The sequence below is a fragment of the Pteropus vampyrus genome, unplaced genomic scaffold (genome assembly GCF_000151845.1).
Source record: "Pteropus vampyrus isolate Shadow unplaced genomic scaffold, Pvam_2.0 Scaffold113, whole genome shotgun sequence".
NCBI classification, from domain to species: Eukaryota; Metazoa; Chordata; class Mammalia; order Chiroptera; family Pteropodidae; genus Pteropus; species Pteropus vampyrus.
In genome coordinates this window covers 1,492,026-1,507,813 of record NW_011888894.1, presented here as the reverse complement: position 1 = coordinate 1,507,813, position 15,788 = coordinate 1,492,026, and the positions used below count along the sequence as shown (strand labels likewise).

The window sequence follows — 15,788 nt, the reverse complement described above, 5'->3', positions numbered from 1 at the left end:
GTCCTCTATAGATGTTCAAAAAAAGATGATGATGGAATTGTTCAGGAGAAGAAGTACCCTGGTATGGTCAAGGCAAGGGGTGCAGGGTGAGGACAGGCTGTGAGGACAGTGAGAAGATCTGAGGAGAAAGCAGCCTGCCAGAATTGGGGGCGCGGGGCTGGGAGGGGAGACCAGGAAGAGATGCAGAGATGTGGTCAGGAGCATGGGGCTGTGAGAGCACCTGAAGTACTAGGGGGAGGAACTGAGTTCACACTGGCTGCAGGTTGGGGGCAAAGGAACAACCAAGGACAGAGGTGAAAGAAACCAGCTGGACCTTTCTGCCCCTCCCCTCCCCTGCCTTCCTGCTCTGGGTGGCCTAGGGCACCTCCCAGATCTGGAAGAGCTCCAGGAAACCGGCTTTCCTTGTTTATAGTCAACTAGGAGGAGGAGAAGAGGGGAGAGGGAAGGGGTAGCCAGAGAGGCAGGCTGGTGCCAGAGTGTTGGACCCGCCTCAGCAGGCTCAGGCACTCTGCTCCAAGCCTAGCACCTCATTATGGCCATGGAGGTAGACAGTAGGCCTGAGGGGCTCCCCGGCAGTGTCTGCGACCTAGGCACAGCCTATGAGCACAAGCAGGCGGTCACCCGAAACTACATCACCCACCCGCGTGTCAGTGAGTACGACCCCTGGCGGGCGAGGTTGGGGTGGGCTGCTGTGTCCTCAGGCGCTGCCCTTCAGCTTCAGGGAAACTGGGGGACCAGAGGCCTCGCAGTCCTGTGGCGTTCTTGGTCCAGTGGAGTGGCACAGGCCGCCTGGACAAGGGGCCACCTCTGCAAAGGGAGAAATGGGGGTTCTTCTGCACAGGCTATCCTAGAGAAAGGGCAAGGGAGTAGTCGCAGGAGCCTCCCTGTCATCACTCTGATCCTGCACTGAGTCCCCAAGCCAGAGACAGCCACAACTGCCCCTGAGAGAGAGAGAGAAAGAGAGAGAGAGAGAGAGAGAGAGAGAGTGCATGTGTGCATGTACACGTGAATGTGTGTTTGAGATGTGTGTGTGTGTGGACACCAGAACACTCAGCACAGTATGATGTACGATCAAGTGTTCTTGGGGGATGTGTGGCAATGCAGAATGGTGCATTTTCAGGACAGGGTAATACCTGATACTGTGTGGGTCATGCCAACTGGTGCATGTCGTATGTGCGTTCTGGGAAAGGGTGTCTATGTGTAACCGGGGAAGACCTGTGCCTGGGTTATGTGTGTGCTCCCCCTTCACTTGGGTGAGGATATGTGTAAATATGTGTGTGACAGCTTGAGTGCGTGTGATCAAGAGATCAATACTTGAATGTATGATCAAAGTGAGGAAACACGTGACTGCGCATGCTTGTACTCTCAGGGTGAGGAGTTGTGTGTGTGTGTGTGTGTGTGCTCGAGCGTGCATGCTCATGGGTTGAATACGGTGAATGTGTGGTCAGGTGATGTCACATGTCTGTGTGCGTGCAGTTGGGGGAGGGCTAGTGCCTGGCATCCAGGCATAGAGGTGCATGTGCTGGAGTATATACCCTTGTAGGCGGCAGAGGGGGTGTCCCTGGGCAGCTTTAGTACCTGTCTTGTATGAAGGGGTGGGCCAAGTTCAGATGTCTGGCCTCAAGGACCAAAGGGAGCTCCCCACCCCTGCCATCTCTCCTTGTTCAAGGTCACTCTCCCTGGCCTGGCTCTGGAATCCTCGGACAGCCCATCTCACTGGAGTAAACCGGCCTGGCCAGCACTAGCTAAGCAGAGCCAGAGGCTCCTAACAGGGTGTGTATGAGAAGAAACTGGCTTAGCACAGCCACTTCTTCCTCCCCCTGCAGTTACATGGCCCCATGTGGGGAGGAGGAGTGATCTGAGAGGGAGCTGACTGCTGAGTCAGTGAGGAGCCCAGGGGTTATAAGGCACCTCCTGAGGCCCAAGCAGGCACTGAGGGGTGGAGAGCATTCCAGCTAAGGAGAAAGAGAGGAGTGATGTCAAGTTGATCGAGGTGGCCCTGCAGGCCCTGCCTGTGGAGGTGCAGAGAGGATGGAGGCCCAGATTCACCCCTGGGGCAAAGCAGGGGTCACCAAGGCCTAAAACTATGCAGTGACTAGTAGTAGCCCTTTGGGTCTAAAGCCCAGGCCTGGAGACTGAGCGGAGCTGGTTGACTTTTGTCCAGTCTTGTGTGATGGCCCACCCCTGCAGGCTCCACGCCCTGCATCCCTCCTCCCTGTGAGAACAGGGTCTTGAGTGGAGTCTAGGGTCTAGACCTACATGCTTTGCTTTCTTTCTCTCTGGAAGGTGTGCTCCCATGAACCCGGCAGGGTACAACCTCGCCCCAGGGCCCCTCCCAGCCAGTCCCTTATTTATAGTCAACAAACTCTTCAGGTTTGACCCAGGCTAGAACCCAGGGGTAGCAGCACCCCCGTGTTTGCAAGTATTTTGCTCCATGTGGCCCCACCCAGACATATGTGTTCACACACAATAGTGACCCAGAGACAAGGGTTAGTGCGAGCAGAGTCCCTTTGGCTCCAGGGCTATGTCAAAGACGTTACTGCCACCATTGCTTTTGCTGCACATCAGTGTCCTCATAGGATATACCCAGAGGCCAGGACCAGCCCAACCCTGACACCTCCCACCCCCAGGGCCAGGCTTCCTCAGGATGCTTCAGTATCTGGAGCTTTAACCAATTCCCGCCCTTCCCTCCTCAGGTGCCTGAGGAGTTCTCTCTCCACAGGGCTATGGACAGGTTCAAAACCCAGATCTGTTGCCCTGAGTAGGCTGGAGGCAGGACCCTTGTGTCATCTCTGCCTTCCTTCCTCAGGCTGGCCTCCTATCGGGGGCCTCTAAGCACTTCCAGGCAGGAGAACATTTTGTAGAGACAGAAAGAGCCTAGGAAGGCAACTGGCTTCCAGCCCCAGGGTCCGTGAGGAGGAGGAGGTGGACTAAATCAGCCTGAGGCACTGCAGTGGCTAGGGAGGGAAGGGGCCAGAAAGGAGCACGCAGGATGGAATCAGGACGAGGAGTGAACCCCAGCAAAATCCACCCCAGGAAAAAAGGGACTCCTTTACCTCCCTCAGAGCCAGAATGGTTTCCCCAGAGGAGGAGACGGCATAGAGCTTTATCTGGTCCTGGGCAGAGGTTGCTAGCCTCATGGGTTGTGAGGTGTGGGGCACAGAATGAGCAAAGTTTAGGATGGACAGGCTGGCAGGCTGGATGGAGGGATGCAGCCAGGTCGGATGCTCAGGGGTTCAAGTGCCACACTGCTGGCTGCCTCAGTTTCCTCCACTCAAAGTCCAGGGAGATTACACTGAGAAAGTTCCACCCAGCAGGGTCTTGGGCTAATTCTAAAAATCCTCCCTTCCAGCCCCTGCCCCCTCTCCCCTAATCCCTCCAGCGGGATCAGGGAGGAGGTGAGGGACCTGCTGCCCTGGGCTTGCCCCCACCCTGGCCTCACGCATGGGCGAGCCTGCCTCAGCCCTCTCCCAGGACGCTGCAGGTGTGGCTGGGCCGCCCTAATTAGTGGGCCGCTGGAGCCCCCGCTGAGCCTTTGACCAGGAAGGCAGTGAGGAGACAGGGGCAGGGAGGGGCTCCACCAGCCAGCAGCCCAAAGTGCAACCCAAAGTGTCAGCTAGGACAATGGAGAGGGGGTGGACAGAGCAGCTGGAGGGAGAGTCTGCAAAGTCTCAGCAAGGCCTATTGAGGAAGTGCCCCTCCGAGGTCTTCTGGTTCAGCCCCCTGCCTCAGCGCTACACACACCCTTCACCTCTCCAGGATGAAGGGTGTGTCCCAGAGCTAAGGTAGCAGCCATTTCCTTGAGTGCCATGGGATACTGTCGTGATTTGTGGTGTGCCCTAGAAGAAATCAGCCGACCTTCTGGGCCTCAGTTTGCCATTCCAAGCAATAGACACAACGGACAGAGTTGTGTCTTGGCTTGGCTTCCAGGCAAGGGCATAGTTGTTGCTCAGCCACCACCACCTTGACTCTGTCCAAACCAGCAGGGCCACCCTAGTCTGAGGGGAGGGACGAAGTCTGTCTTGTTAAGGAACAGACAAGCTGGAGAACAGGAGTGCCCCCAGGGTGCTAGCCTGGAGCACGGTTGCATTTTGGAGGGGAGAAGACCCAGTGGGCCGAAGTAGTCAGTCAAGGGCAAGGACTTGAAGGAGGTGAATAGCCAGATGCTGAACCGAAACAGCCACATAAGTGATTATCTGCAGTGAAGGACCAGGCTATGGGGCAATGTCTTCATCCAGGAACTGTAGATGAGGCCCACTTAGAGCCAGGCACTGAGCCTGCTGGAAGCCTGGGAAGGGCTCTTGCAGACCAGGCTGGTGCGATGAGATAGATGGGAGGCTTACAGCCCTCGTGCTGGTCACCTATGTGGGCTGGGCTGGAGGAGGCATTGAATCCAGAAGCTGGCAGTCCGGGTGGGTGGGGCCTGACTCTGCAGGCAAGCACTTTGTCCCGGCCCTTAGGCTCCCCCCTCCCCCATCTCTCCCGTGGGGCTGGGGGTGGGAGACAGATCTGGATCCCCTCTCTGTGCCCACCGCCGCCGTCACCACTCTCCAGGCCTCCTTGGTGACCCATCCCCCAGGGTAGAGTTGTTGAATGTCAGGGTTAATGGGGATTTCACATGACAGAAGCTGTGAAGTGCGGGGAGCCCCCTGTGACCCCAGGGAGGAAGCTGAAAGATTTGTCTCCCAAGCAGCATTGGAAATGGTCCCCTGGGGTTTTCTGAACCTGGAGTGAGAAGTGCTTCCCCTTCCCTATCCCTCCTCCCTATGAGGCCCACCCACCCTTCGTCTTTCTTCTGCCATCTCAGCCCTTTTGGCTGGTCTGATATTTTCTCTACAGGACCAGCAAGATGCCAGCTCTTCTGGGGCTTTTTTAAATGTGGCCCTCTCCCCACTCCCGTGCTTTTCCCGGGGTTCTCACGATCCGTTTCCTCCATCCTCCCTCTGCTGGGCTCACTTGCTCTTCTCTGCTTCACACAGTTCTAGCAATCCAGAGAATTTCATCAGAATGCCAGGTAGGCCAGAGGGGAATGTGTGGCTGCTTGGTGATTTTCTTCCTTTATGGGGAGGGTGATACTACAGCCTCTGCCTTTCCTCCTTCATTGGGGTTTTCCTGTGCGCCCCCCCCTAGCTCTGTGCATTCTCTCTCTCTTCCCTTCTACCCTTGGTCTTCATAGGAATGGCTGAGTGACAGGAGGGGAGCACACATGGGTTCTGATGTAAGAAATATAGGAATGAGCTGGTGGGATCAGGTAACACCTTCCATAATTTCATCCGACGAATACTTACTGAGTGTCTATCATATGCCCACACTCTTCTAAGAGGTGAGGACCCATCAGCGGCCACTGCAAACATCTCCGCTCTCATGTCTCACGGAGCTGACATGTCCTCCTGTACCCTGGAAGTGAGCCTTCGCAGGCCAGCCACACTGCCCTCCTGTCTATTTCCCAAAGGCGCTGATATTCCTGCCTCTGGGTCTGCTCACCTCTGCCAGATGTGCCCTTTGCCTGGCTCTCTGGGGGCTGACCTAGAAGCCTCAGCTCAAATGGCCCTTCCTGTAAGGTGCTTCCTCGTGAGCGCCCAGTCTGGTCTTCCTGCCCATTTTCCCTCACCCACCCTGTTCCTTTCTTTACCACAGTTTTTAATTAAGTTGATTTACCTTTATCCCCTCTTTTTATCCCTGTTATATTTGCTGCCTTTATTTACCTAGCCTAGTACCTAGAGGGCATCTGAAACGTACACTTGAAGAAAAGAAGGGAGGAGAGAAGGAAGACAAGCAGATCATCAAGGGGCAGGAGAGTGAGAAGTCAAGAGCCAGGTCTCGGCTTTGAGGCCATCCAAAACCCAAAGATCCTCCAAACAGGCTGAGGAGAAGCCAAGGGGCAGCGGGGTGCGGGGAGGGAGGGAGGCAGGGGCCTCCCAGGAACTGCAGGGGGACAGTGCATCCAGGCTCTGGTCCCTTTGGATTTAGCAATCTGCAGGCCAGAGATGTCCTAGAGAGCAGTCTGATTGGAGAGGGCGAGGGGTGGGTGGAAGGTGGAAGGGAAGAGAGGAAGGGAACCATGCTCGCAAGAAGCTGGGCCACGAAGGCAGTAGCTGAAGAAGGACTGGGGCCGAGGGAATAATTTCAAGATGAGAGATGCCTGAGCTTGCTGCGTGGGGAGACAACAGAGAGAGAGAGGTGCTGGCCCTTCACTCCAGGGAACAATCACCTCAAGGGCCTTGTCCCTGGTGGAGGGGCGGGGGGGAAGAGGCTGGCCTAAGATAGAAGGTGGGACACCTCTTCCATAAGATAAGAGGAGAGGGTAGGTCAGTGGGTCAGTACTTTGAGGGCAGGGAAGTAAGGCAGTCTCCTGCTCCAGGCCCAAGCCCCGGAAGAACTTATCTTCTGGTGCCTTACTACCGTTCTTAAGTTTTCCTAACAGTCTTTAAGCTCAGAAAAGCCTTGCAAATGTCTATGCAAGGATTCCCTTGCCCAGTCGGTCTTTCTAGCCCAAGTCCCAGTGTAAGGAGCTTATGTCCAACAAAAATAAGGATTCTGACTACTGAGCCCTAGGCTGGGGAGAGCTTGAGCAAGGGGCATTTAGTTGCTCTTGGCAGAGGTCCTTGGTACCAGGATGGCATAAAAGCAGAAGGTAAGTGGCTGAGAGACAAGGAGGGGAGGTCTGATGGGAAGGACAAAGAGAGGCTCCTAGCTCCTGCTCTGCCACAAGCGTATTGTGTGACCCTAGGCCAGGCTCCTCACCCTTCTGGGTCTCATCGGACCACTTTCCCTTGTGAGGTCCTTCCAGCCTGTTAGTGACCCAGCGACCTCACAGACACCCTGCCCATCCTGCCTTGCCAACTTCCTCTATCTTAGCACCCCAGGAAAGGGCTACCTTATCCCAGTAGTGTGGGCAAGAGAGGGTCCCAAGTTCCCTCAACTAGCCCTTACGGTAACCAGAGTAGGCTCCCTGCCTTCCGGTCCCCAACTTCCTCTACTGGGGGCCCCAGTGCCAGTCAGGAAGTATGTCCTGATGCCTAACCCAGTCGCTCCCTGAAAGTGGAGCTCATTTCCCCATTTGGGGGTCTCTGCAGCCACTAGGACCGGGACACTCTGCTGCTTCCTCCTTCCTTGTCGCTTTCTCCCCTTCCCCACAGGCATCCAGTGGGCCTGGGGAGTCTGAAAGTGTCCCTGGCAGAGCTTCATGGCAGAGCAGGGGTGCTGGCTGGTTTTTCCTCACTGATGCCTGCACCCCCCACACAGAGTTGTCGATTAGTGTGGGGTGATGGAGTGAAGTGTGATCCTGGTGAGGGGCAGGGGAGGGCAGTTCTCAGCCACAGCGGGGCGGCCAGAAGCTGTGGGTCAGAGTGGAGGGAATGGGTAAGGTCGGGACTGAGGCCGGAGGGGAAGCTGCCTCAGGGATGAGAAAGGCCTCCGCATGGCTGGGGAGGGGAGGACTCTGAGGGGCCTCTGCCCTTGCCTTGGCCCTCCCCCAGCCTCCTGCAGGTGTCCGAGGCAGTGGGGACCCTGCGGGCAGGGGCATGACCCTTACAGCAATGGTGGCTGGCCCTGTCACAGCTAATGACCCTGACAGCCCAGGCTGGGGAGGGGGTGGGGGTGGTGCTTAGAGGGAGGGAAGAGAAGGCAGAAGATGCCTGTGTGTGTGAGTGTGTGTGTGTGTGTGTGTGTGTGCACGTGCGCGTGGTGTGTCTGGTGTATCTCTGTGTCTGGGTGCGAGACCCTCACCCGCCTACCCTTTTACCAGCCTACAGGACCGTATGCAGTGTCAACGGGCCCCTGGTGGTGCTAGACCAGGTTAAGGTAAGACTTCTGCCCCTTCCCAGGCACCAAGGCCACAACCCAGGACCGCCCAGCCCCTGGGCAGGATTTGCAGGATTTCTTCTAAATTGCCCTGCCCCTAGAGAGCCCCCTGGGCCCGCCTTATTCTTTTTAATTTCCTGTCACTCACCCCTGCATCTCCCTTCCCAGTTGTCTCCCAGCCACCCAGGTTTCCCCTTCCTTCCTTTACAGTGTCCCCCAGCCCCAACCCCGCTCTGGGCCTAGGGAGACCTGCTTCACCCACCAGCGAGCTGAGGATCTGGGCTACTGAGCCTCTTTCTTCATCAGCAGAACGGCTATGTCTAACCTCCCCGTAAGCCTGCCGCTCTCATGGCTCTTCTTCTAAAGGGAAGAGAACAAGGAGGCAGATCACTGCCAGCTAACTTTTCTCCAGAGCTCGAGGCTTTCAAAGGCCTTTGGAATGTCTCAGCCTGGGAACCAGCCGTGTGGGTGGGAAGTGAAGTGAGCCTCACAGAAGGAAACGGAATGTGGGCTGCGTTGTGGCTCTAGGGAACTGCAGGACCATGGCGGACACTGGCAGGATTTTGAGTCCTGAGGTTGGGGATTCTTGAAGCATAAAGAGCCCTGCAAAGCCATGAGATCACTTTGCTGTTCTGCTGCCTCCGCCAACCTGTGGCACGCCACCCCCGCCCCCTCAGCCTCCCACCCTATTCCCCAGCTGAACAAACTGGAAACGGTGCCACCTTTGACTCCTCACTTCCTCCCTTCCCATCTGTCAGTGCATGTGTTCTGTCAGCAGTCTCCCACTCCACCACTACCTCATTAGGGCCATGGCCTCTGAACCCCCAGCCTGGCTCCCTCCCATCCTCCACCCTGTAGCCATGTAGCCCTAACGCCTTCATGCCCCACTGCAAACTCGCTTAGGACTCCCAAGTGCCTTCTCACAGGTCCTAGGTTGCATAAGGGTTCCTGCACACCTTTGCACTCCCATGTCTCATTGCTCTCCTTTGCCACTTGGAAACCCACAGTCTCTGCACGGAGCTGCCATTCGATGCCTCCTTTGCACACACTTTTCCCTTTGCCTTCTTGACTACTTTTCACCCATGCCCTTCGTCTGACTCATCCCCAGGGCTAGGTGGGAGCTCACATACTCCTGGAAGCCCCTCTCGGTCTCCTGGACAGTGAGCCTGTCCCTCTTCTCAGCTTTGTGCACTGTCTTGTTTGCAGCATGCATCAAGGCATCTGGTCACCCCCTGGCCACATATCTCCTGCTGCCCGCTTCCCTTCCACCTCCACACACACACTGTGCCTCCCATTGGACATGGATGGTGTTTTATTAATCTTGAGCTCCCAGAGCCTCATATCGCACTTTCACAGAACATCCAAGCCCATTGTAGGTGCTCGATTTCTTCAAAGAAAGATAAGTAAATGAATGAGTTGAATGAATGAATGAATGAATTAGCATGACTAAAAATGAACCCATCAAAACCTGAGCCAACTATATTAAAGAAATCAGACTCACTCTTTTCTGAAAAACAAATTCCAAGTTCATATGGACATTGCTGTTTGATCCACTAATGTTGGGGATGCCCTGGAAGGAAGTGTGGTGTAGTTACGTGTGTGCCCTGGGGTCAGACAGTCTGACTCAGGCTTCTTGACTTTTATTGCCAGCTCCATCCCACTCTTTCTGCTAGCTACCTGTCAATTTTAGATCAGCAGCATCAGTACCATCTGGAAACCTGTAAGAAATACAGATTCTTGGGCTCCATCCCAGACTGACAGAATCAGAAACTTTGAGTGTAGGGCCCAGAAGTCTGGTTTTAAAGCCCTCTGGGTGATATGATGCTCCCTAAAGTGTCAGAACCATCTATCTAGGATTATAAATCCCAGTTTCCTCATCAATTAAATGATCATAGAGTCGTTACGAGGATCAAATCAGATAAATGTATTATTATTCTTCTTCCCCTTTGAGGACAGCTAGCAATAGCTCCTCCCGGAATGCAGAAATGCCTGATTAAATAGTGCCATCTCCTGCCCCCTTGCCCATCTCCACCGCACTCTCCAGTCTATATAGGACCCAGTGTCATATGGAGAGTCAGAACCTATGCAGAGACACATTTCATTTTCTAACCTGTAAAATGGGGCTGGAGTAAGGAACTGGAGATAAATCCCCAGGCTATGGTTCTGTGATTATTGGACGCATCTGGAACTCTTGCAGAACAAAATAACTGGGTGATGGAAGCACCCAGAGAATCCTGGGCTGGCAGAGGGAAGGAAAGGAATCAGTAATTTATAGTCTTGTAAGGCACCTTTTTTTTAAGGCATCTTTAAAAAAAAAAAAAAAAGCACCTTTATGCACCCTTCTCTGCTGTCCCACACTCCTTCCCCTGTTCTAAAATTGCTTGGGTGAAATGCTACAGTTTCTCCTCTATGGGGCCACCTTCTGCCTGCAGTGAATCCCAAGCAATTATGCTTCCTTCCTTCATCCCTCTCAAATGGAAAAATATTTGGGGGAGAATTTTGTCTAGGTCAGAGAGTTCTTAGTCCAGGGAATAAGGGCCTTGAAATTGTATGCAGACCTCTGAAGGTGTGTATTCATGGGCCTGTGCATTTTTCTGGGGGTAGCTTCTACAGTTTCATCTGATTTCCTGAGGTACGAAGTCTCACCAGGCTTGCTAAGAACTTCCCAGTCCTCCCAGTGTGCACAGCAGCTCCCCTGTGCCTGACCCCTTGCTGGATGAGAACTCAGCTGAATCTCCAGCAGAGAAGATGGGTTACACTGTACCATCCCCACTCCCTGCAATGTTCTAATAACCAACAGAGAGTTGAGAGAATCAGGCTTACTCAGTATGTGGCTGGGAAACGGAGCTCCTTTGGGTAAGAGCTGGTGTTTGCTCACCGGAATCCACCCCCCCCCCCCCCACACACACACACAGTCACTGCTCCAAGTGGCTGTAACCACCCCTTGCCGTTCTTCCTACCGTCTGACTGTAATCTCTCCGCTACTCGAGGTTCTGTTTCTCCGATTTCATCTTTCACAGACACACAGCGCGCCACCTCCTCTCCACTTTCCTTTCCTCCCACACTCCCTCACCCACGTAAACTCACATAAAAAAGATCGCGTTTTATCACCCTGCTTGCCTTGTTTTTATTGGGCCCATTGCCTGATTTCTCATGGACCCACTCTAGCCCGTGCTCTGTCCAGCAACTTTCCCCCTGCTGCTGACAGCCCACCATCGGCTCCACAGGCAACGAGGCCATTGGCGGTTTCAGACAGGCAGGGAAAGGAGCCTGGACGCCTATTTAACTTGTTTCCCAGGCCCCGCAGTCCTTGCTCTTGGGCTCCCTCTTGTGGTTGAGAAACCTCTCCGCCGACCTCAGCGCATTCTTCTTGGGCTGAGGCCCCTCCTCAAGGACCCCAACTCCACACGGTCTGAGAGGTTGTTTGGAGGAGAACCAAGTTACCTTCTGGCATCTTCTTCACAGGACAAAGAGGGACCCAAACCAGAGCTTCCCTCAGTGACTGTCATAGCTGCAAAACTTCCTGTTTCAGGTTTAACCTCAGCAGGGGGGCCCTGGGGAGTGGACCCCAGGCTGGTCATACCCAGTTGGGAAAATGAGCCATCCTCCAGCCTCCCTTGCCATTAAGGTCATCAATTCGTGGAGAGTAGGAGACCTAATGATAGTAATGATGGCAAATAACCACTTGACCTGTATTTGAACATTCCCAAATTTTTACATTTTAATTTTTTAAAATGCTCCTTTGAAACTAGTGAAACAAAGAAAAGACATGTAAAGTTAACTATCTGCCCCTAACCTACTGAGATCACCAATGTAAAGACCTGCTGTATATTGGCAAATATATTCATGTCAGAGGTTTACATTGATGTTAGTCTCTTAAAACATATCAAATACACATTTTACTCACTCTCTTAGAAAGCAGCACGGTAGGTGATAGTACGGATGTGCTGTGATTTACCCCATAGTTCCACTGTTGATAGACATTCAGCATCTTTCCAGGCTTTGCTGTTACAAATAGTACAGCAATATATAGCCCTTTTATACCAATGACTTTATTGCTTAAGATAGATGCCCAAAAATGGAATTGCTGGTCAAAGTGTATTTATTCTTAAACAGGTATGGACGGTTTGGGGCAAGATTGCTTATCCCAGCTAGGCTGAGATTATTCACATTTCTACCAGCTCTGTGAGAGGACATACTTCCCAACACCCTTGTCAGCCCTGAATATGTTCTCACCTGTAATTTTGCCTGCCAAATAGATGAAAATTAGTACTTGCTTATATGTGCGCTCCCTGATGACTAGGAGAGTTGAGCACCTTTTTATCTATTTAGATTTCACTCCTTCCTGTGTAATCTTCCCTGAGGTGTACAGATTGAGTTGTGAGAGCTCTTTATTTATTGTTCACATTTGTGTATGGTGTCTTTGCCATACAGAAATTTTGAGTGTTTATATAATCAAATATTTCTATTTCTTCATTCATGGCTTCTGGAATTTTTGTTCTGCTTAAAGACATCTCTCTTATCTGGTTTTTAACTGGATTTTTTTGAAAGAAAGGAAAGAAAAAAAGCCCTTCTAGGATTTTTGTTAGTGTTTTTTCACTTTATCTATTTTTTTTTATATGCTTGGAATGTATTTTTGTTTCTGATGTGGGCATCCTCCAAGTAGATACCCACATACGTTAGTACCATTTGTTCAATAAATTCTTTTTTCCCCTGTGAATTAATAATATGCCACATTTGTGCTATAACAGCCCCCTAAAATCTGACTTCTATCTTTGGACTCTCTAGTCTGTCTCACTTATCCACCTGTATGCCCCACACCAACACTTACCTTTTGCCTTCAGTAGCTTCAAAGCATGTTTTAATATCTGATAAGGCAAGTCTTCCACCCCTGGTCTTATCTATAACTATTTTTGGATATTCTCAGACATTTGTATGAATTTTAAGATTTTTATTAAGATACAGAAGAACCAATAATCCATTGGGAATGCATTTAATTCATACACTTTTGAAAGGACTTATATTTTTATGACAGTAAGTCATTCTGTCTTGGTAAACAAAATTGTACTCTATTTGTTCAGGGCTTGTTTTATGTCCTACAATAAGATTTTATTATTTTCTTGTACCTTTCTTGTTAAATTTATTTCTAAATATTTTATAGATTTTGGTCCTATTGTGGATGGAATGTTTTTCTCCATTTCCTCTTCCGTTTATTGCTGGAATAGAAAAAAAAGAGTTTGATTTTTGTATATTTGTCTTTTATACAGCCAAATTCTCTTATTAATCCTGTTTTATGTTTGTTTAAACTAGAGCCCCTTGGGTTTTTCTCGATATACAATATCATCTGCAAGTCAAGGGAAATATGTTTCTTTTTCTATTGGCATACTTTAATTTTACTTTTTATTTCAAAACAATTTCAAATTTATAAAAAGTTGCAAAAATAAAAATAATACAAGGAACATCCATATACCCAATTTTATACCATATAAAATTGTTCTATCATTTGCCCTTAAATACATGTGTATATGTGTGTGTGCATAATTTTTTTCTAGCTCTTTTGAGGGTAAGTTATCCCTAAAGACTCCAGTGTGTATTTACAAAGAATAAGGAGATTCTTTTATATAACCATGGAATTATCAACCTCAGAAATTTACACTGACACTTTTATCTAATCTGATATCTGTATTTTAATTTATTAGCTGACCCAATAAAGTCTTTATAGCTTTTTCTTGCCTTTCGGCATAGGATCTAGCCAAGGGTCAGGTATTGTATTTAACCATCATGTATGTTTAGCTTCCTATATTATGAAGCATTTCCATAGCCTTTCTTTGACATTTTTGAAGACAACAGTCTCTTCCCTTTACCACTTTAAAAAAAAAAAAAAAAAAAAACCTCCATTTATGTTTACTGGTATGCTTTTAAATTCCCTCTTTTTTTGTTTGTTTGTTTTTTTTGTCTTATTGTATAAATGAAAATTTCCAAAGCAGAATTAAGTGACAGTGGTGATACAGGCATCTCTGTGTGTTACTGATTTTATTGGAAATGAAAATGGGTTTAGCATTTCACCATTAACCAGGATGTTGATGTTGGTTTCCGTAAACAGTCTAGCGTTCAAAGAGTTGCCTTTTGCTTCTGTTTTACATAAAATTGTATTAGAAACAGCTATGAATTTTATCAAACACCTTTCTAGTTTCTACTTACATAAGTCTTTGGGGTTTTTCATTTCATTTATGTTGACCAACTCCCCATTATTATGAATTATCTTATCAAATGTTGACGAATTCCCTAAAGTTGATTGACCTAGGCTTGCATTCTTGGAATAAACTCTTCTTGGTTATACTTGTTATTTATTTAATACACTTCTTGATTTGACTGGCTTACGGTTTATAATTTCTACATTTGTATTTATAAGAAATATTGATCTATAGTTTTTGAGGGAGGGTACACTATTGGATTGAGGATTTGGGGGATTTTCCATTTCATAGTTTTGTTTCCTTCTAATCTTTATTTTCTATTCATCTTATTACTTTGTCTTTTTCCTCTGGTACACGCTGAATAGATTGATGATAGCAGGCATTGTTGACTTGCTCCTAATTTTAAGTAGAATGTTTTATACATAATCCCATTGGGTATGATATTTTCTATAGATTTTTTGAGGATTTGGGGAGGTTAAGGAATTTCCCTTTTATTCTCCATCTTCAAAGAGTATTTTGTTCTTATCTTTTTCTTAACTAAATGTATTGGGAAGACTGGTTAATAACATTACATAAGTTTCGAGTGTACAATTCTATAATACATCATCTGTATATTGCACTGTGTGCTCATCATCTAAATCTAGTCTCCTTCCGTCATGGTGTATTTGACCCCCTTTATCCCTTTTAACCTCCCCACACCCCTGTTGTTGTCTTTTGTTTTTAATCATGGACAGTTTTTTTTTTTTTTACTTTATCTAAAATTGTTTTAGATGATCGCAGGTTTGTTTTTTTTTAAATCCTTTAATACACTAATAAGGAAATTACATGAATAGATTTTCTAATAATAGACTAATCTTGAATTCCTGGAATAGTCCCAACTTATTATTTATTATTATCTGTCTTTATTATTTTTATTTGTGTGTGTTTGTGTGTGTGCATCTTCATTTTTTTCTTTTATTATTTGGTTTGTTTGTAACTTGGTCTTTTTACACATTGCTGAATTCGGTTTGCCAAAATATTGTTTAGGGTTTTTTGCATCTATGTTCATGAGTAAGATTGCCTATAATTTTCTCATAATTAAATTGTCTTAGTTTGGAATCAAGGTTATGCTTGCCTCATAAAATGAATTAAAGACCATCTTTTTTCTTCCATTTTCTTGAATAGCTTGAGTAAGTTTCAAACTGTTTGTTCCTTGATTGTCAGAACTCCCTGATAAAACTACCTGGGACTAGTGTTTTCTTCGTGGAAAGATTTTTAACTATTTATCCAATATCTTAAGGATTATAAGAATACTCTGGCTTTCTATTTTCTTTTTAATTGGTTTTAGTTTCAGTTATATTCTGCTAGGACTTTATTCATTTCATCTAAGTTGTGAAATATATTGCATAGTCATTTGTAATTTTCTGTATCTTTTTAATATTATTAGTATAGATGGTTTTGACTATTTTATTCCAGCAATTATTTATTCGTGCCTTTTTCAGTGTTGCCAGAAAATTTTCTGTTTTATTAGGCTTTTCAGAGAACCAATTTGGCTTTGTTGATCTTCTCTATAATAAGTTTGTTTTCTTTGTTAATGATTTCTGCCCCTTCATTATATCTTTGTTTTAGATGATCACAGGTTTGGGTTTTTTTTTTTTTTTAATCCTTTAATATACTAATAAGGAAATTACAAGAATAGATTTTCTTGGAGTTTTAATGCCGTTTTTTTTTTTTTTCCCTAACTTCTCAAGTTCCATACTTTTACGCTTCCTTAACCTTTTTTCTTTTCTGATATAAAGCTTTACATGTATC

The 15,788-nt window shown here is 48.3% G+C and overlaps 1 protein-coding gene across 1 annotated transcript in view; it reads left to right on the top strand.

The window, feature by feature from the left end:
• The first annotated feature begins 491 nt into the window (after nt 1–491).
• Nucleotides 492–15,788, top strand: part of ATP6V1B1 (ATPase H+ transporting V1 subunit B1) — a 24,418-nt gene continuing 9,121 nt past the window's right edge. Inside the window, exons 1-2 of the mRNA XM_011365557.1 lie at nt 492–650; nt 7,748–7,803. Coding sequence (XP_011363859.1) covers nt 533–650; nt 7,748–7,803 — 174 coding nt within the window. The 5' untranslated portion in view covers nt 492–532. The remainder of the gene's footprint in view (nt 651–7,747; nt 7,804–15,788) is intronic.